This window comes from Heptranchias perlo, chromosome 8 (assembly GCF_035084215.1).
Source record: "Heptranchias perlo isolate sHepPer1 chromosome 8, sHepPer1.hap1, whole genome shotgun sequence".
Classification (NCBI taxonomy): domain Eukaryota; kingdom Metazoa; phylum Chordata; class Chondrichthyes; order Hexanchiformes; family Hexanchidae; genus Heptranchias; species Heptranchias perlo.
The window spans coordinates 75,562,525-75,588,442 of NC_090332.1; the positions used below are offsets into that span (position 1 = coordinate 75,562,525).

A 25,918-nucleotide genomic window follows, 5' to 3' on the forward strand; every position below is an offset into this window, starting at 1 on the left:
TCAGTCTTGAAAAAGTGCTTCCTGATTCCACTCCTGAAAGGTCTAGCGTAAGATTATGCCCCTTGTTCTGCAATCACCCACCAGAGGAAATAGTTTCTCTGTATCTACCCTATAAAAACCCATTATCATTTTAAAAGCCTCAATCAGATCACCGCTCAATCTTCCATACTCAAGGGTATGCAAGCCAAGTTTATGCAACCTGTCCTCATAATTTAACACTTTTAGCCCTGGTATCATTCTGGTGAATCTGTGCTGCACCCTTCCAAGGCCAATATATCCTTCTAGAGGTGTGGTGCCCAAAACTGAACACAGTATTCCAGATGGGAACTGACCAGGGCCCTGTACAACTGAAGCATCACTTCCTCATTTTTGTATGGAGGAAAGTCTCTGGTGCTGATCCCATGACCTACCTATCTTGTCTGGCATCATAGATATATTGTACCCTGAGGCTGATCGGCCCTTTCTGCATCGGCATGTTGGATTTGCAGTCTTTCAGATGAGATGTCAGTCCGTGACCCTGTCTGCTAATCAACTGCTGTATGCACTTTGGAAACAATTCGCTGATTGTTTGGCGTTTTGGAATGTCACAAGGACCTGATAAAAGTCCTATATATAACTGTGACTTCTTTCTTTACACCAACAATGTAGCAATGTTGTAACTTGGTATTGGCTCAGTTGGTAGCACTCTTGTCCCAGAGTCAGAAGATTTGTAGGTTCAAACCCCACTGCAGAGACTTAAGTACATATAGAATCATAGGAAGGTTACAGCAGGGAAGGAGGCCATTTGGTCCATTGAGTCCATGCCGGCTCTATTCAAGAACAATCCAGCTAGTTCCACTCCCCCCGCCCCCCCGATAACCCTGCAAATTTTTTCCTTTCAAGTATTTATCCAGTTCCCTTTTGAAGGCCATGATTGAATCTGCCTCCACCACCCCCTCAGGCTGTGCATTCCAGATCCTAACCACTCGCTGTGTAAGAAGGTTTTTCCTCATGTCACCTTTGGTTCCTTTGCCAATCACCTTAAATCTATGTCCTCTGGTTCTTAACCCTTCCGCCAATGGAAACAGTTTTTGTCCATCTACTTTGTCTAGACCCTTCATGATTTTGAATACCTCTATCAAATCTCCTCTCTACCTTCTCTGTTCCAAGGAGAACAAACCCAGCTTCTTCAGTCTATCCACGTAACTAAAGTCCCTCATCCCTGGAATCATTCTAGTAAATCTTTTCTGCACCGTCTCTAAGGCCTTCACATCCTTCCTAAAGTGCAGTGCCCAGAGCTGGACAAAATACTCCAGTTGTGGCCGAACCAGTGTTTTATAAAGGTTCATCATAACTTCCTTGCTTTTGTACTCTATGCCTCTATTTATAAAGCCCAGGATCCCGTATGCTTTTTTAACTGCTTTCTTAACCTGCTCTGCCACCTTCAATGATTCGTGTACATATACCCCCAAGTCTCTCTGTTCCTGTACCCCTTTTAGAATTGTGCCCTTTAGTTTATATTGCCCTCTCAGGTGGACGTAAAAGATCCTAGGGCACTATTCAAAGAGGAGCAGGGAGTTCTCCTGGTGTCCTGGGCAATATTTATCCCTCAACCAACATCACTAAAACAAATTATCTGGTCATTATCACATTGCTTTTTGTGGGACCTTGCTGTGCGCAAATTGGCTGCTGCATTTCCTGCATTACAACAGAGACTACACTTCATATGTACTTAATTGGTAGTAAAGCGCTTTGGGATGTCCTGAGGTTGCAAGAAGTGCTATATAAATGTAATTCAAAACAATGTTGAAATGAGTTTGGGTGATTGCTTTGCTGAACACCACTGCTCAGACCGTCAGCGTGACCCTGACCTTCCGGTCACTTGCCATTTTAATTCTCTGTCACACTCCCGCTCTGCCCTCCCTGTCCTCGGCCTCTTACACCATTCCAGTGAAGCTCGATGAACAGCACCTCATCTTTCGATTAAGCACTTCACAACCCTCCAGACTCAACATTGATTTCAATAACTTCAGATCATAAACACTGTTCCCATTTTTTTGGACAGCAGGTGCTGTTAATGGTTCTGATGTTGCCATTTACAGCTCCTCTAGACCCATCTTTTGTTTACTTGTCCCATTTCCACCCTCTTTGCCTTGCATCATCCATTTTGTCATTTAATCACTCCTGCCCTCCACCCTATCACAGACCTTCCCTTTAGTTCTTTCCTCCCCTCCCCTCCCCTTCCTCTTCCCTCCCCTTCCTCTTCCCCTCCCCTCCCCTTCCTCTTCCCCTCCCCTCCCCTTCCTCTTCCCCTCTCCTCCCCTCCCCTCCCCTTCCTCTTCCCCTCCCCCTTTCCCTGGCTCTGTATTTGCTTAAAAACTGTTAAATCTTTAACTTCTTCCAGTTCTGATGAAAGGTCATCAACCTGAAACATTAACTCCGTTTCTTTCTCCACAGATGTTGCCTGACTTGCTGAGTACTTCAGGCATCATCTGTTTTTATTGCAGATTTCCAGCATCTGCAGTATTTTCATTGAAATGAGATTTAAGAGTTTAACATTAGTAAGGACGAGTGGTATGTCGCATGTTTACTTACTCTGAGCCGGAGGAGAGCCTGCAGCAGTTGCTTGGGATTTGAGGGGGAGGAGAGGGAGGTTACTGGTGAGGCTGAGGTGGAGCATTTCCCCTTTAAGAGGGCTGAAGGGAGGAGCTTGGTGCTGAGACCTAGCATTTCCCCTTTCAGAAGACTGGGGGGAGGGGTGGGTGCTAAGGCTGAGCATTGCCCCTTTAAGAGGGCTGGAGGAAGAGTTTGTGCTGAGGCTGAACATTGCCCTGTTAAGAAGGTTGGGGGAAGAGTTTGTGCAGAGGCTGAGCATTGCCCTATTAAGAAGGTTGGGGGAAGAGTTTGTGCAGAGGCTGAGCATTGCCTTATTAAGAGGGCTGGAGGAAGAGGTTGGTGCTGAGGCTGAGCATTGCCCTTTTAAGAGGGCTGGAGGAAGAGGTTGGTGCTGAGGCTGAGCATTGCCCCTTTAAGAGGGCTGGAGGAAGGGGTTGGTGCTGAGGCTGAGCATTGCCCTTTTAAGAGGGCTGGAGGAAGAGGTTGGTGCTGAGGCTGAGCATTGCCCTTTTAAGAGGGCTGGAGGAAGAGGTTGGTGCTGAGGCTGAGCATTGCCCCTTTGAGGGCTGGAGGAAGGGGTTGGTGCTGAGGCTGAGCATTGCCCTTTTAAGAGGGCTGGAGGAAGAGGTTGGTGCTGAGGCTGAGCATTGCCCCTTTAAGAGGGCTGGAGGAAGAGGTTGGTGCTGAGGCTGAGCATTGCCCCTTTAAGAGGGCTGGAGGAAGAGGTTGGTGCTGAGGCTGAGCATTGCCCCTTTAAGAGCGAGAGGCTGGCTGGCTGGCGCGCGCGCTTCCTCCTGGGCTGCCGCATTTTTGTTACATCCGAGATCGGGCCATGTGGGTGCTACAGGCGGCGAGACGCGGTGGGTCGGATTGTTACCGGCTACCGGCCGGCCTCCGGGGCTATGCTGAATGGTTATCAGCCACCAGCATTGAGGAGCGAGCGGCGAAGGCACCGGGTCCTGGTCAGCAGCCGCCGGGCACCGGTGTGATGAGGAGCATCAGGTAAACATGGCCCTCGCCGCACAGGGCGCTGACTGCTTCAAACTCCCGGGCCGGGGGGGTTAAAGGGGTCCTCGGGGGAGGAGGTTAAAGGGATTCCGGGAGAGGGGCGAGAGGGTTAAAGGGTTCCATGCGGGCGGGGGGGGGGGTTCGAGAGGGTTAAAGGGGGTCCCTGGGGGAGGGGGGTAGAGGGTTGTTTAAAGGAGGGAGAGAGAGGGGGGTTGGGGTTTAACTGGGTCCTGGAGAGAGGGTGGGGGGGTTAAAGGGGTCCTGGAGAGAGGGGTTGGGGGGGATTAAAGGGGTCCCGGAGAGAGGGGTTGGGATTTAAAGGGGTCCTGGAGAGAGGGGTTGGGGGGATTAAAGGGGTCCCGGAGAGAGGGGTTGGGATTTAAAGGGGTCCTGGAGAGAGGGGTTGGGGGGATTAAAGGGGTCCCGGAGAGAGGGGTTGGGATTTAAAGGGGTCCTGGAGAGAGGGGTTGGGGGGATTAAAGGGGTCTTGGAGAGAGGGGTTGGGGGGATTAAAGGGGTCTTGGAGAGAGAGGTTGGGGGGATTAAAGGGGTCTTGGAGAGAGAGGTTGGGGGGCATTAAAGGGGTCCTGGAGAGAGGGGTTGGGGGGATTAAAGGGGTCCTGGAGAGAGGGGTTGGGGGGCATTAAAGGGGTCTTGGAGAGAGAGGTTGGGGGGCATTAAAGGGGTCCTGGAGAGAGGGGTTGGGGGGATTAAAGGGGTCCTGGAGAGAGGGGTTGGGGGGCATTAAAGGGGTCTTGGAGAGAGGGGTTGGGGGGCATTAAAGGGGTCCTGGAGAGAGGGGTTGGGGGGCATTAAAGGGGTCTTGGAGAGAGAGGTTGGGGGGCATTAAAGGGGTCTTTGAGAGAGCGGTTGGGGGGATTAAAGGGGTCCCGGAGAGAGGGGTTGGGGGGGATTAAAGGGGTCCCGGAGAGAGGGGTTGGGGGGGATTAAAGGGGTCCTGGAGAGAGGGGTTGGGGGGGGGGGGTGGTTAAAAGGGTCCTGGAGAGAGGGGTTGGGGGGGGGGGGGTTAAAGGGGTCCTGGAGAGAGGGGTTGGGGGGGGGGGGGTTAAAGGGGTCCTGGAGAGAGGGGTTGGGGGGGATTAAAGGGGTCCTGAAGAGAGGGGTTGGGGGGTATTGAAGGGGTCCTGGAGAGGGGTTGGGGGGTATTGAAGGGGTCCTGGAGAGAGGGGTTGGGGGGTATTGAAGGGGTCCTGGAGAGAGGGGTTGGGGGGGATTAAAGGGGTCCTGGAGAGAGGGGTTGGGGGGTATTGAAGGGGTCCCGGAGAGAGGGGTTGGGGGGATTAAAGGGGTCCCGGAGAGAGGGGTTGGGATTTAAAGGGGTCCTGGAGAGAGGGGTTGGGGGGATTAAAGGGGTCTTGGAGAGAGAGGTTGGGGGGATTAAAGGGGTCTTGGAGAGAGAGGTTGGGGGGCATTAAAGGGGTCCTGGAGAGAGGGGTTGGGGGGATTAAAGGGGTCCTGGAGAGAGGGGTTGGGGGGCATTAAAGGGGTCTTGGAGAGAGAGGTTGGGGGGCATTAAAGGGGTCCTGGAGAGAGGGGTTGGGGGGATTAAAGGGGTCCTGGAGAGAGGGGTTGGGGGGCATTAAAGGGGTCTTGGAGAGAGGGGTTGGGGGGGATTAAAGGGGTCCTGGAGAGAGGGGTTGGGGGGCATTAAAGGGGTCTTGGAGAGAGAGGTTGGGGGGCATTAAAGGGGTCTTTGAGAGAGCGGTTGGGGGGATTAAAGGGGTCCCGGAGAGAGGGGTTGGGGGGGATTAAAGGGGTCCCGGAGAGAGGGGTTGGGGGGGATTAAAGGGGTCCTGGAGAGAGGGGTTGGGGGGGGGGGGTGGTTAAAAGGGTCCTGGAGAGAGGGGTTTGGGGGGGGGTGGTTAAAGGGGTCCTGGAGAGAGGGGTTGGGGGGGGGGGGTTAAAGGGGTCCTGGAGAGAGGGGTTGGGGGGGATTAAAGGGGTCCTGAAGAGAGGGGTTGGGGGGTATTGAAGGGGTCCTGGAGAGGGGTTGGGGGGTATTGAAGGGGTCCTGGAGAGAGGGGTTGGGGGGGATTAAAGGGGTCCTGGAGAGAGGGGTTGGGGGGTATTGAAGGGGTCCTGGAGAGAGGGGTTGGGGGGATTAAAGGGGTCCTGGAGAGAGGGGTTGGGGGGGATTAAAGGGGTCCTGGAGAGAGGGGTTGGGGGGATTAAAGGGGTCCTGGAGAGAGGGGTTGGGGGGGATTAAAGGGGTCCTGGAGAGAGGGGTTGGGGGGGATTAAAGGGGTCCTGGAGAGAGGGGTTGGGGGGATTAAAGGGGTCCTGGAGAGAGGGGTTGGGGGGATTAAAAGTGTCCTGGAGAGAGGGGTTGGGGGGGGATTAAAGGGGTCCTGGAGGGGTTGGGGGGGATTAAAGGGGTCCTGGAGAGAGGGGTTGGGGGGGATTAAAGGGGTCCTGGAGAGAGGGGTTGGGGGGGATTAAAAGGGTCCTGGAGAGAGGGGTTGGGGGGGGGATTAAAGGGGTCCTGGAGAGAGGGGTTGGGGGAGATTAAAAGGGTCCTGGAGAGAGGGGTTGGGGGGGATTAAAGGGGTCCTGGAGAGAGGGGTTGGGGGGGATTAAAAGGGTCCTGGAGAGAGGGGTTGGCGGGGATTGAAGGGGTCCTGGAGAGAGGGGTTGTGGGGGGGTTAAAGGGGTCCTGGAGAGAGGGGTTGGGGGGTGCCCGGAGAGAGGAGTTGGGGAGCGCCGAAGGGGTCCCGGAGAGAGGGGTTGAGGGGCGCCAAAGGAATCCCGGAGAGAGGGGCTGGGGGCGCGCCAAAGGGGTCCTGGAGAGAGGGGTTGGGGGGAGAGCCAAAGGGGTCCCGGAGAGAGGGTTTGGGGGGGTGGCTGCCAATGGGGACCCGGAGAGAGGGGTTGGGGACCTGCCAAAGGGGACCCGGAGAGAGGGGTTCGGGGGAGGGGCCAAAGGGGTCTAGGAGGGGGGTTAAAGTTGTGTGGGGAAGGTTAAAGTAGTTCCTGTTGGGGGGTGGGGGGGGGACGGTGGGCTCAGCTGTTATGCCTTTCATGGTGGAATAGCCAGCCTACTGACCACACCCACTGCCCTTGGTTCGTATATGACTAATGGCTGCTAGGATGAGTCACTGGAGTAAGTGGAACCTTTCTCCCTGTGAGAGCAGTGGAGGAGGTTTAGAAACTGATCAAACAAAGCTATACGTTTGGAAAATGATTGGATTTCTCTTTGGGAACGTGGGGCATTAGCGCTGGTGGAGGTTAGACAGGGCTCACCAGAGCAAGTAATCGCATTTGAATTACATAATAAAAAATGTGTAATTCCTCTTTTTTTTCTTAAATCAAATAATTATTATTTGAAAAGAAGATTGTAAAAAGCAGTAAATGTCTTTCAATAGGAGGAAGAAGAACGAAAGAACTTGCATTTATATAGCACCATTCACGACCTCAGGACGTCCCAAAGTGCTTTACATCCAATGAGGTACTTCTGAAGTGTAGTCATTGTTGTAATGTAGGGAAATGCGGCAGCCAATTTGTGCACAGCAAGGTCCCACAAACAGCAATGTGATAATGACCAGAGAATCTATTTTAGTTATGTTGGTTGAGGGATAAACATTGGCCAGGACAAAGTAGATTTTAGCAGTTTGTGCTCCCGCTAGTGACCTTTACCCAGTGAAGAGGGCAAGTCGAGCACAGAGGTCAGCATAATCTGCACCATCTCCCGGTTATATGGTCCCGTAGTGTGTGAATACAAATTCATCAAACTTGCCGTAGAAAAGCTAGGCGAGTGGGGAAAGTGATTTGGGGGTTTTGGAGTGAAAGAATTGGCCAGGACACCGGGGAGAACTCCCTGCTCTTCTTCAAAAAAAGACCTTTTACATCCACCTGAGGGGGCAGACGGGGCCTCGGTTTAAAATCTCATCCAAAAGACAGCACCTCCTGACAGTGTAGCACTCCTTCAGCACTGCACTGGATGTCAGCCTAGATTTTATGCTCAAGTCTCTGGAGTGGGGCTTGAACCCACAGCCTTCTGACTCAGAGGCAAGAATGCTACCAGCTGAGCCGAGGCTGACACCTACAACCTGTGCAGGCCAGCCTCGACAAGCTGAGACGAGATAAATAAATCACTTGGTGATGCACATCCTGCCAAATACTGGCGATCGACAGTCACGTTGATTCCAAACGTGGTGACAACTGCTGAGGTAGAAAAATCAAGGCCACGGATTATTCACTGCGGTTCTGGGTGCCCCATTAAAGGAGGATATTCAAACGGGGAAAAGAAAAGTTTGAAGATTGACTGGAATGATACCAGGAAGGAGAGGTTAGAGTTTGGAAGAAAAAATGGGGCTTTTACACTGGAACAGAGGAGGCTGATTAAACAGCTCCAGTTCAAGAGCTAGCATGGGCAGAGGAGTGATGGGCCGAATGGCCTCCTGTGCTGTAATTTCTGTATATTTTCTCTCCTGGCAGACAGTTTGCCTCAAAACAGCATTGTTAAAACCTATGTACGTGTTAACTCAGTCAGTGCATGCGATTAATGGCACGCTGACTGCTTGTTGGTCAATGTGACAAATGGACTTGCTGAATGCTCCTTAGTCATTGATGGGTAATACCTGGAAATGAAGGCTGGGGGGAGCAGGACAGTGGAAGCAATGAGCCCTCCTTCCCCCCCCCCCCCCCCCCACACCCCCCCCATTGTATCTCTGATCTGAGGTCAATCACAAATACTGATTACTGCAAACAGGAGCTTTTAATGGGACTTCTCTGCCCATTCACATTCAATGGTAGCCAATAAAACTGCTTTTACACACAACAACATTGTCCGTGTGAAGCTCTGTCACTTCACACCAACACCAAAGTTGTAATCTACACTGGGAGTGAGCCCCATTTTGACTCTGAAGCAAAGAGGAGTGAAGGCGAAGTCTCGCTCTGCTTTGCTGTAGTTATGATGTGGAGATGCCGGTGATGGACTGGGGTTAACAATTGTAAACAATTTTACAACACCAAGTTATAGTCCAATGATTTTATTTTTAATCCCACAAGCTTTCGGGGGCTTTCCCCTCCTCAGGCAGTGTGAGGAAGGGGAAAGCCCCCGAAAGCTTGTGGGATTAAAAATAAAATCGTTGGACTATAACTTGGTGTTGTAAAATTGTTTACAATTGCTGTAGTTAGGTTGAGCCCTAACTCCAGATTCACACTACAGTGTCTCACTGTGTAACCACTTTGTATTTACACAACTGCAACGGAAACACAGTCTAAGATCATGGCTAAAGGGAGTACATTGTAAACTGATCCAAAGGAAAGTAATACAACTTATAAAAGGAGCATTGAGCATGAGACTACTGATGTAATGTTTGTTTCTCTATATGGAGATGGCAACGTGGATACAAAATTGGCTAGGGGACAGAAAACAGAGAGTAGTGGTGAATGGTTGCTTTTCAGACTGGAGCGAAGTATACTGTAGCGTTTCCCCAGGGGTCAGTATTAGGACCACTGCTCTTTTTGATTATATATTAATGACCTGGACTTGGGTATACGGGGTATAATTTCAAAGTTTGCAGATGACATGAAACTCAGAAATGTAGTAAACTAAGTGGAGGATAGTAACAGACTTAAGGAGGACATAGACAGACAGGTGAAGTGGGCAGACACATGGCAGATGAAATTTAACACAGAGAAGTGTGAAGTGATACATTTTGATAAGAAGAATGAGGCGAGGCAATATAAACTAAAGGGTACAATTTTTAAGGGAGTGCAGGAACAGAGACACCCGGGGGTGTATGTACAAAAATCTTTGAAGGTGGCAGGACAGGTTGAGAAGGCTGTTTTTAAAAAGAAAAAGAGCATATGGGATCCTTGGCTTTATTAATAGGCATAAGAGTTTAAAAGCAAGGCAGTTATACTAAACCTTTATAAAACACTGGTTAGGCCTCAGCTGGAGTATTGTGTTCAATTCTGGGCACCACACTTTAGGAAGGATGTCGAGACCTTGGGGTGCAGAAGAGATTTACTAGAATGGTGCCAGGTATGAGGGATTTCTGTTATGTGGAGAGACCGGAGAAGCTGGGATTGTTCTCCTGAGAGCAGAGAAGGTTAAGGGGAGATTTGATAGAGGTGTTCAGAATCATGAAACGTTTTGATAGAGTGAATAGGGAGAAACTGTTTCCAGTGGCAGAAGTGTCGTTAAACAGAGGACACAGATTTAAGGTGATCGGCAAAAGAACTGGAGGCGATATGAGGAAACATTTATTTACGCAGCGAGTTATGATGGTCTGGAATGCACTGCCTGAAAGGGTGGTGGAAGCAGATTCAATAGTAACTTTCAAAAGAGAATTATATAAATACTTGAAAGGAAAAATTTACAGGGCTACGGGGAAGGAGCAGGGGAATGGGTTCTTTCAAAGAACCGGAACAGGCACGATGGGCCGAACGGCCTCCTTCTGTGCTGTACCATACTATAGTTACAGTTACTGTTACAACTAACTGAACGTTTCTGTTGAATTCTCCCACTAGGCAAATAATCCTGAATTGTAAAGCAGAGCTTGTAGCTTTGCAGAAACGTGAGCCTAGCTTTCATCCAGGATTGGCCATTGTACAGGTGGGTTTTCAAGATGCAAGGTACACAAATTATTTTGTTAGGTTTATTTTTGGTGAACAGTCAGAAAGTGGATTCAACCCTTAACCTGTCCGGCCCTTACCCTTCTGATGTGAATCCTTGTCTGAAAGAATAGTATGGCTGTGAGGGTAAGGGCCTGCTGCAGGAGTCTCTGTTCTGTGCCTGTTATAGCTTCTTTATCAATGGTGGTTTATTTCACACACTGCGACCCATGTCCTCGTTGACATTGAGCACCCGGCAGTATTTATTTATTCATTCTCGGGATGTGGACGTCGCTGACAAGCCTGACATTTATTGCCTGTCCCTAGTTGTCCTTGACTGAGTAGCTTTCCAGGCTACTTCAGAGGGCAGTTAAGAGTCATCCATGTTGGTAAAGGATTGGAGTCACATGTAGGCCAGACGGGGTAAGGATGGGAGGTGTACTTCCCGAAAGAACATTAGTGAACCAGTTGGGTTTTTACGACAATCCGTCAGTTTCATTGTAATTTTTACTGATACCTGCTTTTTATTTCCATATTTAAAAAAAAAACTATGGTTCTAAAACAGTTTTTAAATTCTGAAGCTCCCACGGTGGGATTTGAAATCATGTTCTCTGGATTACTAGTCGAGCGACATAACCATTATGCGAAGTTGCTGGTGCCCCTGGGTGATAACGTGGCTATATTAAAACAACCTGGATGGTGTCTGAATAAAATTTCCTCTGGGTTCAGCTTAATCTGTTTCAGGGAAGGTTTGGAGAGGTCACCAGTTCATGTGACACGTGAAACCAGCAATATTGTTAAAGAATGCATTGACAGTATTATCGGAGGAGTCAGATTGCATTTCATCTGCGTTAAAGGCAACCTCGTCACTGGTCTGGTACCCCTCCTCCATACTCTGGGCCAGCTTCCACCAACTGACTCATTACCTCTGATTGATCACCTCCCCAGTGCTCCATCAGCCTGCTCTGTAACCTTAAAGTAAAATTCTGTTTGTCGATTCGCCTTGCATGTTTTCTGAAAAGTGGCCCTAAGTTTAAAAGTAAACTTCATTGCAACTCCCATGTTCTTCTGGTTGTTTAAAGGACGATTATTTTCCCTTTAGGTCAGTGGTGATGATACGCTGGAGGTCAAGAACATGGCAGAAGAGGTGAGTTTTCTACCACTGGGTTCAAAATGTGAATATGGTACCTGAACAGTCGGTGTTAATCATTTACACATTAATTTATCACTTAGCTTAATTTTACTAGATTTCCCCTTGCATCAGTGAAATAATAATGAATTATCTAATCAGTACAGCTCTGTAATAGAATCATACAGCACAGAAGGAGGCCATTCAGTCCATCATGCCTGTGCCGGCTCTTTGAAAGAGCTATCCAATTTGTCCCACATCCCCGCTCTTTCCCCGTAGCCCTGCAAATATTTCCCTTTCAAGTATATATCCAATTCCCTTTTGAAAGTTACTGTTGAATCTGCTTCTATCACCCTTTCAGGCAGTGCATTCCAGATCATGGCAACTTATTGTGTAAGTGGCCCCCTGCTTCCCTCTCTGTTGGCCCCTTCCCCCCCCTGCGCCCTCCTCTCTCTGTTGGCCCCTTCCCCCCCCTGCGCCCTCCTCTCTCTGTTGGCCCCTTCCCCCCCTGCGCCCTCCCCTCTCTGTTGGCTCCTTCCCCCGCCTGCCCCCGATACTTCAGCACAGAATGATTTGTAGGACATATGGGTACACTTTGTGGTTCACCTACTTGGGGGCTGGTAGTTGTCTCTTTGCATGACTTCAGTTTGCTTCAGGTCAACCATTTTGCTGATCTGTGTCCCTGTATGCTGGGTTTTGGAGATTGCTTTTACCCCCTCTAATTTGTTCCCACGCCCACTGTAGCAGACACCTCTCGGCGGGAGCCCTCCCTTAGTGTACAGTGTAACTCTCCTTTTTCCCCCCTCACTTCTTGGAGATGCATTAGCAGTCCCTGGTCACCAAACGTCCCAGACTCTTCCATCACCATCCCTGGGTATGTCCTGTCCCACCGGCAGGACAGACCAACCAGAGGTGGCAGTACAATGATATACAGTCAGGAGGGAGTGGCCCTGGGAGTCCTCAACATTGAGTCTGGATCCCATGAAATCTCATGGAATCAGGTCAAACTTGGGCAAGGAAACCTCCTGCTGATTACCATCTACTGCCCTCCCTCAGCTGATGAATCAGTCCTCCTCCATGTTGAACACCACTTGGAGGAAGCACTGAGGGTAGCAAGGGCACAGAAAGTACTCTGGGTGGGGGGACTTCAATGTCCATCACCAAGAGTGGCTCGGTAGCACCACTACTGACCGAGCTGGCCGAGTCCTGAAGGACATAGCTGCCAGACGGGCCTGTGGCAGGTGGTGAGCGAACCAACACGAGGGAAAAACTTACTCGTCCTCACCAATCTACCTGTCGCAAATGCATCTGTCCATGACAGTATTGGTAGGAGTGACCACCGCACAGTCCTCGTGGAGACAAAGTCCTGTCTTCGCACTGAGGACACCATCCAACGTGTTGTGTGGCACTATCACCGTGTTGAATGGGATAGATTCAGAACAGATCTAGCAGCTTAAAACTGGGCATCCATGAGGCGCGGTGGGCCATCAGCAGCAGGAGAATTGTATTCCAGCACAATCTATAACCTCATGGCCTGGCATATTCCTCACTCTACCATTACCAACAAGCCAGGGGATCAACCCTGGTTCAATGAGTATAGAAGAGCATGGCAGGAGCAGCGCCAGGCGTACCTAAAAATGAGGTGCCAACGTGGTGAAGCTACAACTCAGGACTACATGCATGCTAAACAGCGGAAGCAACATGCTCTAGACAGAGCTAAGCAATTCCACAACCAACGGATCAGATCAAAGCTCTGCAGTCCTGCCACATCCAGTCGAGAATGGTGGTGGACAATTAAATAACTAACGGGAGGAGGAGGCTCTGTAAACATCCCCATCCTCAATGATGGCGGAGTCCAGCATGTGAGTGCAAAAGACAAGGCTGAAGCGTTTGGAACCATCTTCAGCCAGAAGTGCCGAGTGGCTGATCCATCTCTGCCTTCTCCCGATATCCCCACCATCACAGAAGCCAGTCTTCAGCCAATTCGATTCACTCCACGTGATATCAAGAAACGGCTGAGTGCACTGGACACAGCAAAAGGCTATGGGCCCCAACAACATTCCGGCTGTAGTGCTGAAGTCTTGTGCTCCAGAACTAGCTGCGTCTCTAGCCAAGCTGTTCCAGTACAGCTACAACACTGGCATCTACCCGACCATGTGGAAAATTGCCCAGGTACGTCCTGTCCACAAAAAGCATGACAAATCCAATCCAGCCAATTAACACCCAATCAGTCTACTCTCAATCATCAACAAAGTGATGGAAGGTGTCGTCGACAGTGCTATCAAGCGGCACTTACTCACCAATAACCTGCTCACTGATGCTCAGTTTGGGTTCCGCCAGGACCACTCTGCACCAGACCTCATTACAGCCTTGGTCCAAACATGGACAAAAGAGCTGAATTCCAGAGGTGAGGTGAGAGTGACTGCCCTTGACATCAAGGCAGCATTTGACCGAGTGTGGCACCAAGGAGCCCTAGTAAAATTGAATTCAATGGGAATCAGGTGGAAAACTCCCCAGTGGCTGGAGTCATACCTAGCACAAAGGAAGATGGTAGTGGTTGTTGGAGGCCAATCATCTCAGCCCCAAGACATTGCTGCAGGAGTTCCTCAGGGCAGTGTCCTAGGCCCAACCATCTTCAGCTGCTTCATCAGTGACCTTCCCTCCATCATATGGTCAGAAATGGGGATGTTCGCTGATGATTACACAGTGTTCAGTTGCATTCGCAACCCCTCAGATAGTGAAGCAGTCTGTGCCCGCATGCAGCAAGACCTGGACAACATCCAGGCTTGGGCTAATAAGTGGCAAGTAACATTTGTGCCAGGCAATGACAATCTCCAACAAGAGAGTCTAATCACCTCCCCTTGACATTCAATGGCATTATCGTCACCGAATCCCCCACCAACATCCTGGGGGTCACCATTGATCAGAAACTTAACTGGACCAGCCATATAAATACTGTGGCTACAAGAGCAGGTCAGAGGCTGGGTATTCTGCGGCGAGTGACTCACCTCCTGACTCCCCAAAGCCTTTCCACTGTCTACAAGGCACAAGTCAGGAGTGTGATGGAATACTCTCCACTTGCCTGGATGAGTGCAGCTCCAGCAACACTCGAAGCTCGACACCATCCAGGACAAAGCAGCCCGCTTGATTGGCACCCCATCCACCATCCTAAACATTCACTCCCTTCACCACCGGCGCACAGTGGCTGCAGTGTGTACCATCCGCAGGATGCACTGCAGCAACTCGCCAAGGCTTCTTCGACAGCACCTCCCAAACCCGCGACCTCTACCACCTAGAAGGACAAGGACAAGGGCAGCAGGTACATGGGAACAACACCACCTGCACGTTCCCCTCCAAGTCACACACCATCCCGACTTGGAAATATATCACCGTTCCTTCATCGTCGCTGGGTCAAAATCCTGGAACTCCCTTCCTAACGGCACTGTGGGAGAACCTTCAGGACACGGACTGCAGCGGTTCAAGAAGGCGGCTCACCACCACCTTCTCAAGGGCAATTCGAGATGGGCAATAAATGCCGGCCTCGCCAGCGACGCCCACATCCCATGAACAAATAAAAAAAAAAGCTCGTGCACCCTGTCCATTTTGCATCAGTTTTACTTCAGTCAACCCCTAGCCTTTTCTGCCCTGCCCAACTTCAGAGGTTGAAACACCTTCTCAAGACTTTTAACACCTGGTCTGCGTGCTATGTGGGCCTTGTAAATAAAGAACTTGCATTGATAGAGTCTTTCTCAACCTCAGGATGTCCCAAAGCGCTTTACAGTCAATGAAGTACTTTTGAAGTGCAGTTAATGTTGTAATGTAGGAAATGCGGCAGCCGATTTACACACACACAGCAATGAGATAAATGACTGGATCATCTCTCTAGAGGCAGACGGGTTTAAGTAGGGAGTTCCAGGAAGTAGGACTGAGGCAGCTGAAGTGATGGAGTGAAGGGTGGGCTGAAGCACAAAAGATCAGAGTTGAGGAATGGAGTGTATAAGGGGGAGGTGGAGGTGGAGAGTATCGGGCTGGGAGTGATAGTAGAAATGGGTGCAACACCATGGAGGGATTTACAGATGAGGATTCGTTCGGTTACAAAGGGCCGTAAAGCATTCTTTACATAATAGGAGCTTTATCAATGTATGCTAACGTGCTCCTACTTTTGCGTGTGCTGTTGTTAAACATAGATACATAGAATTTACAACATGGAAATGGACTGGTTGGGCCAAATGGCCTGTGTTGGTGTTTGCCCTCCACATGAGCACTCAGTCCTAATCATATAAACCCGCCTTGTTTCCATATCGTTTCATCCCCTTTTCCTTTATCCACCTATCCAATCTAATGTTGAATGTTGACCTAGTTTCTGCCTCAAACTCTATCTCTGGAAGTGAATTCTACAGCCTCACAACTCTGTGTGTGAAGAAGTTTCTCCTGCCCTCTGTTCTAAATCTCTGACGTTTAATCTTGTATCTCTGGCCCCTTGTTCTTGACCCCTCAACCACTGGAAACAGTCTCCTATCTACCCTGTCGCATCCTTTCATCATTTTAACTTCTGTCATATTGTGCCATAAACTGCACTGTTTTAATGATAAAAGACTCAAATTTTCAAGCCTTCGTGCTGTGTAGATGTTTAAAAATAAGTAGGTTAGCGTCTGTGTAAAAATAGCCCACGTGGGAATGTAGCACTACAGAGTTAGGCATTTCTGCATAAACCTTGCTGTTCAGGAGTTCTACCTTAGTGTGTCATGGGCCGCAGTAGGGGGAAAACTCGGATCTAGATTTGACTTTTCACTAGATGGCGTGAACAGATTGGAAGTCACGGGACTTGGTGAGTTACAAGTGACCGTTACAAGATTTGAGATTGTTTGGAAATCGATGTCAGGACATAAGTATCTGATTTCAGGGAAGGTAAACGTTGGTGGGATGAGGGGGAGTGGGAGGTGAACTAGAAATAAAACTCAGGTGTTGAGCTGAGACAGTAGGATCAGGTCGGTGGTTGGGGGAAAGAATGGAAAACTTTTAAAACGATAACATTGATACGCGAGACAAGTGTATATCGGAGAGAAATGAGTGAAAGTGAACGAGCAATTTCCAAAGTGGGTGAGCTGAGAAATTAAAATGGAGACAAGGCAGAAATCATCCTATATAAAACCAACAGTGAAAAGGGGAACGGGATTCGCTGGAAGAAATGCAGGAAAATGTGGAGACAAGCTAACGGTCTTGGGATGCAGTGAAGATATACTGGCCTTGGAGGGGGTGCAATGCAGGTTCACCAGAATGATACTGGGGCTCAGAGGGTTAAATTATGAAGACAAATTGCATTAACATAGGTTGTATTCCCTTGAGTTTAGAAGGTTAAAAACATTTGATAGGGTAGATACACAGAATCTATTTCCTCTGGTGGGGGAATCAAGAACAAGAGGGAATAATAAAATTAGAGCCAAACCTTTCAGGAGTGAAATCAGGAAGCACTTTTTCTGAACAAGGGGTAGTTGAAATCTGGAACTCTCTCCTCCAAAAAGCTGTTGAGGCTGGGGGTCAATTACAGCTTTCAATACTGAGATTGATTTTTGTTGGGTAAGGGCATCCAGGGATATGGAGCTAGGGTGGGTAAATGGAGTTGAGGTACAGATCTACCATGGTCTAATTGAATGCCGGAAAAGGCTTGATGGGCTGAATGGCCTACTCCTGTTCCTATGTTATAACTCTGGTCAGCACACTTTGAAAGGGTCATGAATGCAGAGAAGAGCAACAAGTGTAAAGGCAGTGATTAGGAAAGCTCTACACAGGTGATAAAAAGAAAGAACTTGCATTTATATAGTGCCTTTCACGACCTCAGGATGTCCCAAAGCGCTTTACTGCCAATTAAGTACTTTTTGAAGTGTAGTCACTGTTGTAATGTAGGAAATGTGGCAGCCAATTTGCAAACAGCAAGGTCCCACAAACAGCAATGTGTTAATGACCAGTTAATCTCTCTTTGGCAGTGTTTGAGGTATAAATGTTGGTCAGTGCACTGGGAGAATGCCCCTGCTCTTTGAAATAGTGCAATGGGATGTTTACATCAACCTGAACAGGCAGATGGGGCCTCATTTTAACGTCTCATCCAAAAGCCGGCACCTCAGACAGTGCAGTGCTCCCTCAGTACTACCCTGGAATGTCAGCCTAGATTTTGAGCTCAAATCTCTGGAGCGGGGCTCAAACCCACAACCTTCTGACTGAGGCGAGAGTGCTACCAACAGCCAAGGCTGACACTTGGCCTAAGGCTAAGTGGATAACTTTATAAAGTATTAGATTTGTTTGTAGAAAAATCTTTTTACTCGAAGGCCAATAATCTCCCGGGCGAGGTAGGGGAATTTAAGATGGAGTTGGATGTTAGGCTGAGTAAGTTGAAACACCAGAAGGACAAGCTATGATATGTTGTCTTGTGTTTGTCTCTGCTTGTGTTCTTGCCCTTTGATGTACTGTCCAACATTGGGTTTGCTTTCTTTACGAGCATGGAGTGCTGGGCTAATGGTATTAGTGACCTGTTCTTGGATGCCTCTCCTGCTGTGATGCATAGAATCATTCAGTCCATCATGCCTGTGCCAGCTCTTTGAAAGAGCTTTCCAATTAATCCCACTTTAGTCCCGCTCTTTCCCTGTATCCTTCAAACCTACCTCTGACCAAACTTACGGTCATCTGTTCTAATATCTGCTTATGTGGCTCAGTATCAAATTTTTGTCTGATAACGCTCCTGTGACACGCTTTGGGATGTTTTACTGCATTAATGGCGCTATATAAATGCAGTTTGTTGTTTATTTGATGAAAGTTCTAATGTCTTCAGATCTCTTTTTTTTCCTTAGGTTGGGTTACATGTTGTTCGTATCTGTCTGCCTGAAGGAACTGATACAGAGGAGGTAACCCTGAGTTTTCTGACAATCCTTGTTTTTACTTGCTGATTTAAACAAGCTTAAGCTTTTTAGAGTTTATTACCACATCAATCTTATTATTGTTTTTCACAGTGGGGAGATGCTTGTGATGATGAAGTGATGTTTTCTACACAGGATACAGCACTGATTTACCAGAATGATACTAGGGCTTAAAGGGTTAAATTATGAGGACACGTTTCATAAACTTGGCTTATATTCCCTTGAGTTTAGAAGGTTGAGGGGTGATCTGATCGAGATGTTTAAAATGATAAAAGACATGAAGAAACTATTTCCTCTGGGGAATTGAGAACAAGGGGGCACAATCTTAAAATTAGAGTCAGGCCATATAGGAGTGAAATCAGGAAGTGCTTTTTCATACAAAGAGTAGTGGAAATCTGGAACACTCTCTCCTCCAGTACTGTGGATTCTGAGGGTCAGTTGAAGTTTTAAAGACTGAGATTAATAGATTTTTGTTGGGTAAGGATATTAAGGGATATGGAACAAGGGCGGGTAAATGGAGTTCAAGTGCAGATCGGCCATGATTTAAATGAATGGCGGCACAGGCTTGAGGGGCTGAATGGCCTACTCCTGTTCCTATGTACTCCAGATGTGCGTCTTGTGCTTAGCACCCCTTGTTCAGCCATGAGTGCAGCCCCCCACCCAAGCTCCAGACTATCCCCCACCCTGATGTTGCTACCAGAAGCAATGTGAGCGTGTTACTGGGAAGAGATTTGGAGCACCATGCTCTACCTAGTTAGGAGCTGGTTTGGCACCTCCCTACAACAAGGTGACTTCACTGAGAGGGTGGAAAACGCTCTACTTACACTTGCTGTTTGCTTGTGGGGATTGAATGGATGAGGAAATTGAACTGCCTTGGTCAAAAAAAAAATCCTGCATACCCTCCCATTCATTGGGGTTAATTTTGACTTTAAATTAGTCACCCATTTTAAACCCTGCTGGAAGTCCGTGGGAAAGAAAATCATGTGGGGTGTAAAATGGGCGGTTGATTCGTTATTGCCTGGTAATAAAAGATAACTTTACCCCCATTCTCATTCAGGCCTGGTGCTGGTTGTGTGGAATTGCATAATATTTACAGCAGAGAAACAGGCCATTTGGTCCAATAGGTCTTTGCCGGTGTTCATGCTCCACACGCGCCTCCTCCCACCTTACTTCATCTCATCCTATCAGCATTTCCTTCTCTTCCTTTCTCCCTCATGTACTTGTCTAACTTCCCCTTAAATACATCAATGCTATTCACCTCAACTACTCAATGTGGTAGCGAGTTCCTCTTTCTCTCCACTCTGGTCCTGAATTCCTTATTGAATTTATTAGCGACTATCTTATTTATGGCCGCAGGTTTTGGACTGCCCCACAAGTGGAAACATTTTCTCTACGTCTGTTCTGGTATCATCCTTGCAAATCTTTTTTGGGCCTTCTCCGGTGCCTCTATATCTGTTTTTGTAATAGAGAGACCAGAACTCCGTGCGGTACTTCGTGTGATGTAACCAAAGTCAATACAAGTTTAACATAACTTCTCTGTTTTTGAATTCTATTCCTCTAGATTAGTAGAAAAGCTACTTTGTAAAGTCTCTTTTTGAGTTGGAGATTACCCACTGCAAATGTTTTAGAAACTAATAGACTTGACTATTCCAAATCTCTCCTGGCTGGCCTCCCATCTTCCAACCTCCATAAACTTGAGATCATCCAAAGCTCTGCTGCCCGCATCCTAACTCGCACCAAGTCCCGTTCAACCATCACCCATTTGCTCGCTGATCTACATTGGCTCCTGGTCTGGCAACGACTTGATTTTAAAATTCTCAACCTCGTGTTCAAATCCCTCCATGGCCTCGCTCCTCCAGTCCTACAACCCTCCGAGATCTCTGCATTCCTCCAACTCTGGCTTCTTGTGCATCCCCCACTCCCTTCACCCCGCCATTGGCGGCCGTGCCTTCAGCCGTCTAGGTCCTAAACTCTGGAATTCTCTCCCTAACCTCTCTGCCTCGCTACTTCTCTCTCCTCTACCTCCTTTAAGACACTCCTTAAAGCCTACCTCTTATCCTAATATCTCCTTACTTGGCTTGGTGTCAAATTTTGTTTGATAATGCACCTGTGAAGTGCTTTGGGACGTTTTACTACGTTAAAGGCACTATATAAATGCAAGTTGTTGTAATTATATATTTTTTTTGGTGGATCAGCTTGTAGATGAGATCGCAAAGCTAAATGAAGACCCCAGAATCCGCGGCTTGGTTCTTCCCCGCAGTCTTGTGAGCAACGCAGCGATGAACGCAGTGATGCCTGAGAAGGATGTTGATGGGTAAGTGTTCTCTCTCCTTTAGCAGATGAGCCTTCTCCGCTCAGGACTTCGAGTCACCTGACGAGAGACTCTCATTCGCTGTGAGAGGCAAGGTGGTGGTGGGTGGGGTGGAATTTAAACACAGGTGTGAATGTTAAATTACAGATCATGAGGCCTAGATGGCTGAAGGTGCAGCCACCAATGATGGGAGAAGGGAGTGGGGCATGTACAAAAGGCCAGCATTGGAAGAACGCATTGTTCTCTGAGGATTGTAGGGTTGGAGGAGGTTATGGAGATAGGGCGGGATGAGGCCATGGAGGAATTTGAACACAAGGATAAGAATTTTAAAATTGAGGCATTGGTGGACTGGTAACCAATGTACGTCAGCGAGCACAGGGGTGATGGGTGAATGGGACTTGGTGCGAATTAGGATACGGGCAGCAGAGTTTTGGATGAGCTGAAGGTTATGGAGGGTGGAGGATGGGAGGCCGGCAGCGGGAGCATTGGAGTAATCGGGTCTGGAGATGATGAAGGCTTGTAAGTTACCCTCATGAAAGTTCACTATCTCATACAGTCGGGAGTGGTATGCAGACTTTTTTTAAAAATTCATTATCGGGATGTGGGCGTCGATGGCATGACCGGCATTTATTGCTCATCCCTAGTTGCCCTGAGAAGATGTTGGTGGTGAGCTGCCTTCTTGAACCACTGCAGTCCATGTGGTGAAGGTGCTCCCACAATACTGTTAAGTAGAGAGTTCCAAGGTTTTGATCCAGCGATCCTGTGGAGGGTACACACTGCAGCCACAGTGCGCCGGTGGTGGAGGGAGTGAATGTTTAAGATGGTGGATGGGGTGCCGATCAAGTGGACTGCTTTTGTCCTGGGTGGTGTCAAGCTTCTCCAGTGTTCTTGGGAGCTGCACCCATCCAGGCAAGTGGAGAGTATTCCATCACACCCCTGACCTGTGCCTTGTAGGTGGTGGAGAGACTTTGGGGAGTCAGGAGGTGAGTCACTTGTGGCAGAATAACCAGCCTCTGACCTGCTCTAGTAGCCATGGCATTTTATGCGTCTGGTCTAGATGAGTTTCTGGTCAATGGCGAACCCCAGGATTTTGATGGTGGGGGACTCGACGATGGTAATGCCATTGAATTTTAAGTGCAAGTGGTTAGACTCTCTCGTTGCACATAGTAATGGGTTCACTGTAGCAGCTGACTGTACTAACAGGTCTCTGGTTTGTAATTTATTAAAAATGATTAATGTGTCCATTTTCCCCTTCCGCTCCCCCTCAGAATCACTGACGTTAATTTAGGAAGATTTGTTCGTGGGAATTTGAGTGAGTGCTTTGTGCCCCCGGCAGCAAGTGCAGTGATGGAACTACTGGAGCAAGCAGGTGAGGACTGCAAGAAAAGTGCTAGGATCTTGCCACTCCTTAAATATGCTGCCGATCTCTACTTCATCCCAGTTTGCTCAACACTAGCACAAAATCATTGCGAAGAATTCCGATTTGGTTTCTTATCCAGTTCTGTCCCTGTTAAAGTTTTGAGTACTAAGTGGTGATGGTGTTGTCACTGTGGGGAACTGAGATGGAGTGCTCGTTGAACCTTGTCTTTATACTACCGCTTGGTTAGGTCGTATTCTGAGAATCCTGTATCATTGTGCTGGTTCCCAGCTTCTGTATAGTAGGAAAAATTTGCAGGACTATGGGGAAAGAGGAGGGGAGTGGTACTAATTGGATAGCACTTTCAAAGAGCTGGAACAGGCACAATGGGCCGAATGGCCTCCTTCTGTTCCGTATAATTATAACAGGGTTGTGGGCTCAGTTTTTCTGCTTTATGGGAATACGTGAAATCCAAGGTCTTTTCCTTATATTTCTACAGTGGATTTTTTCCCCCTTTGTACTTTGTCCCTTTTTTTTGTTTTGCTGGTGGCCGAGAGGTTGGTTCACAGGCTGTAGTTAAATACCCCCTGTAGTTGCCTGCTTGGAGGTACCAGACACTGCACGGGGTAAGCCCCCTCCCCTCTTCAGGGAGCTGCCCTGGCCTCTTGAGTAGAGCAGGAATCACACCTGCACCTTGTCCTGTTCAATGGTGACTTTGCCTTAACTTGATCTGAGAATGAAAATTCCTGATGACCCATTTTGATTTGTAGTGTAAATAATTTTTTTTTCCTTCATGGAACCAAAATTGAAAGAGAGAAACGACTCTCATTTATATGGCACCTTTCATGACCTTGGGACGTCCCAAAGCGGTTTACAGCCAATGAAGTACTTTTGAAATGTAGTCACTGTTGTAATGTAGGAAAGTCAGCAGTCAATTTTCAAGGTCCCACTACGATACCTCTTAACAAATGTACATTTTGGTACCTCCTTTTAATGAAGCAAAGTGCTCACTTATTGTGCCTTCTACTAATGCCCATTCTATGGTGCTCTGTCTCCACCCTGTTACATTGTGAGCACGTTTATTTTATATGATCTGTCACCGGTCGCTATTAAAATGTTCTGCTAGCATTCAGTTGTTGTGACTGTGCATGCACTAGTTGCACAGGATTGATCTTTTATATTCCACCTGTCTTCCAGCTCTGTGCGCTCTCGGACGGAAGGTTTTGATTGTAGGAGAGAATGGTTCACAGGAAGCTGCCCTGCAGAAACTTTTACAGATGGAAGGGATGATAGCTGTGAGCTGCCAGTGGCAGAACGCAAACATCGTGGAACTGGTAAGAGCCCTGATCCAATCCAGCAGGATATCGAAAGTAGGAACCAACAGCATAAAATTCAATGTTGTTCAGTGTTGAATGAACCATATTACTGAGGCTTGTATTAATCTATGAATCCTATTGATATCAAGAATGTAAAGTCAGTGTTAGCCAAAATCCTTGAGGAATTGGCTAAATCAAGTGGGAGGAAAAAAAATTCACTGTGTGAAAAATATTTCTCAAGTTGTTATTTGTTGCCATTTTGTGAAAGTTATTTTTTGAGTTGAGTTTCAGAAATACTGTACAAGAAAAACAGATATAATTTTGAAAAAAAAATTAATGAAAGGAAATATAAAAGGGAAATTTAGAGGTTCAAACACCAGATGAAGTGAGAGAAAGATTTCCTCAGTATCTCAAGAGATAATAACCCATTATTATGTTCGAGTGTTTCGAAATTCTACGGATAAATGGTGAAAGATTGTTTCCTAGTTACTGCGCTGAGCTAACCTGCAAGGAGGCTTACAGTCACGATGCCTTCTTGTATTGGGCATAGAATTGCAATTGGTTATTGTACATTCATTCGCAATTTAGTGTGATAGGCAATGAATCTTTGCAGGCTGGCTTTGCAGGTGACACTGGGGCCTGGTTGTGCTGAGTGATGTTGGTGGGGACTGCTGCTTTTGCTGGGAGAATCAGTGCCTTGTGATTGTGCTGCAGTACTTTTATCATCCTGCAAGTACTGCATCCTGGTGTGGTGCAGCATGTTGCGTCTTGCACTTTGGTATTTGAGAGACAGGCGCTGGCAGGAGGTCATGACTGGGGAGAATTTCTCATGATTTGTGTTTTTAGTCCCCCTCAGGCCGGGCTGTTTTCTGTAATATCTCGGCCCATAATGACCAGGTTGCTGGGTGGGTTCCTCCTTAGTGTGATGGATCATCAGGCTGTGGTTACTAAGAATTCCATCAGCTTAGCCATGTTTGGGTCTATGGGGTGTGGGGGGAGAGAGATGATTTTGCATAAAACGTGCAAAGAAAGCACTGGGGTTCATTTTTTTTTTTGGAGGAATAGAATTGAAAAGCAGAAGTTATGTTAAATTTGCATAGAACCTTGGTTATACCACACTTGGAGTACATTGCACAGCTCTGGTCTCCATATTACAAAAGGGATATCGAGGCACTGGAGAAGGTACAAAAAAGATTTACAAGGATGATACCAGAACTGAGAGGTTATAACTATCAGGAAGGACTGAGCAGGCTGGGGCTCTTTTCTCTAGAAAAGAGAAGGCTGAGGGGTGACCTGATAGAGGTCTTTAAAATTATGAAGGGGTTTAACAGGGTAGACGTAGAGAAGATGTTTCCATTTGTAGAGGAGACCAGAACTGGTGGTCATGAATCTAAGATAGTCACTAATAAATCCAATAAGGAATTCAAGAGAAACTTCTTTACCCAGAGAGTGGTGAGAATGTGGAACTTGCTACCACCAAGGAGCAGTTGAGATGAATGCCATAGATGCAATTAAGGGGAAGCTAGATAAGCACATGAGGGAGAAAGGAATAGAAGGATATGCTGGTAGGGTGAGATGATGTAAGGTAGGAAGAGGCTCGTGTGGAGCATAAACACCGGCACAGACCTATTGGGCCAAATGGCCTGTTTCTGTGCTGTACATTCTATGCAAAGGCCCGGGAGGTATCGTGTTGGGTGCTGCAGTTCTTATTTCACCGAGTGCCTCTCGTCAGTAGGGCTGGATGTTTGGCTGTGCTCAGCAGATTGCTGCCTTCAGTGTTCCGTCAATTTCCGACATTGAAATTTAAATGAGTTGAGTAAATATTCTGCTAGGAATGCTTAAATAGATTCATTGTCAGCGGTGCACTTAGGAAATGTGCAATTCTCATTTCCATTATGGAAGCTTCAGACATTGAGTATTTGAGTACAGCATAATTTCTGACCTGTCGAACGCCACTTTGCTACTGCAGTACAATTGCTGGCATTTATTGCCCATCCCTAGTTGCCCTGAGAAGTAGTTTGATACAACTGAGTGGGTTGCTCGGCCACTTCAGAGGCCAGTTAAGAGTCAACCACGTTGTTGTGGGACTGGAGTCATATAGGCTAGACCGGTTTCCTTTCCTAAAGGACATGAGTGAACCAGTTGGGTTTTTACAACAAACCAACAGCTTCATGGTCACTTTTACTGATACTAGCCTTTTATTTCCAGATTTATATGGTATTTTTTTTAAACTGAACTCATTCTCAAACTGCCATGGCCTGATTTGAACTCACATTCTCTGGATTAGTAGTCCAGGCCTCTGGATAATGAGTCAAGTAACATAACCGTAACACCACCATACTTTTCGCTTGAGTTGCAGAGGTACCTTTTGATATCTGGTTGTGTAACAATGAGGAGCAGCCAGAAATGATTAGAAGTAGGAGAGGGATCTGGTGAATCTGATACCAATGGCATAGGTACACCGATGGGGAGGGGCCTTGGGATGGGGGTGGTTGGTAACCCTTTACAAATTTCTCTTATGTGGGGAGTTTTGTTCCTCTCTCCCTATTCCCAGATGTCCATTGTCCTCCATCCTGTACAAACTCTTTATGTGCCTTTGCCCAGTAGCTGATTTGATGCTGTATAGAGGGTAGATACCCTGATGTGCCTCGCGACATAGTAGAAGTGAGTTTGTGCCCCTGCGTTGCACTTCAATATGTGCAAATTTCTCAT

At 47.7% G+C, this 25,918-nt stretch overlaps 1 protein-coding gene across 3 annotated transcripts in view; it reads left to right on the top strand.

Moving 5' to 3' along the window:
• Positions 1 to 25,918, top strand: part of mthfd1l (methylenetetrahydrofolate dehydrogenase (NADP+ dependent) 1 like) — a 171,023-nt gene that overhangs the window by 5,570 nt on the left and 139,535 nt on the right. The window contains exons 1-8 of one of the 3 annotated variants that reach the window (XM_067989355.1): positions 3,515 to 3,597; positions 6,987 to 7,069; positions 10,102 to 10,186; positions 11,288 to 11,332; positions 18,157 to 18,210; positions 20,418 to 20,536; positions 21,802 to 21,902; positions 23,088 to 23,224. In XM_067989355.1, the coding sequence (XP_067845456.1) occupies positions 7,065 to 7,069; positions 10,102 to 10,186; positions 11,288 to 11,332; positions 18,157 to 18,210; positions 20,418 to 20,536; positions 21,802 to 21,902; positions 23,088 to 23,224 (546 nt within the window). In that variant the 5' untranslated portion in view covers positions 3,515 to 3,597; positions 6,987 to 7,064. Of the gene's footprint in view, positions 1 to 3,376; positions 3,598 to 6,986; positions 7,070 to 10,101; positions 10,187 to 11,287; positions 11,333 to 18,156; positions 18,211 to 20,417; positions 20,537 to 21,801; positions 21,903 to 23,087; positions 23,225 to 25,918 lie in introns of those variants that run through there. The other 2 variants (XM_067989354.1, XM_067989356.1) reach the window with 2 other exon arrangements.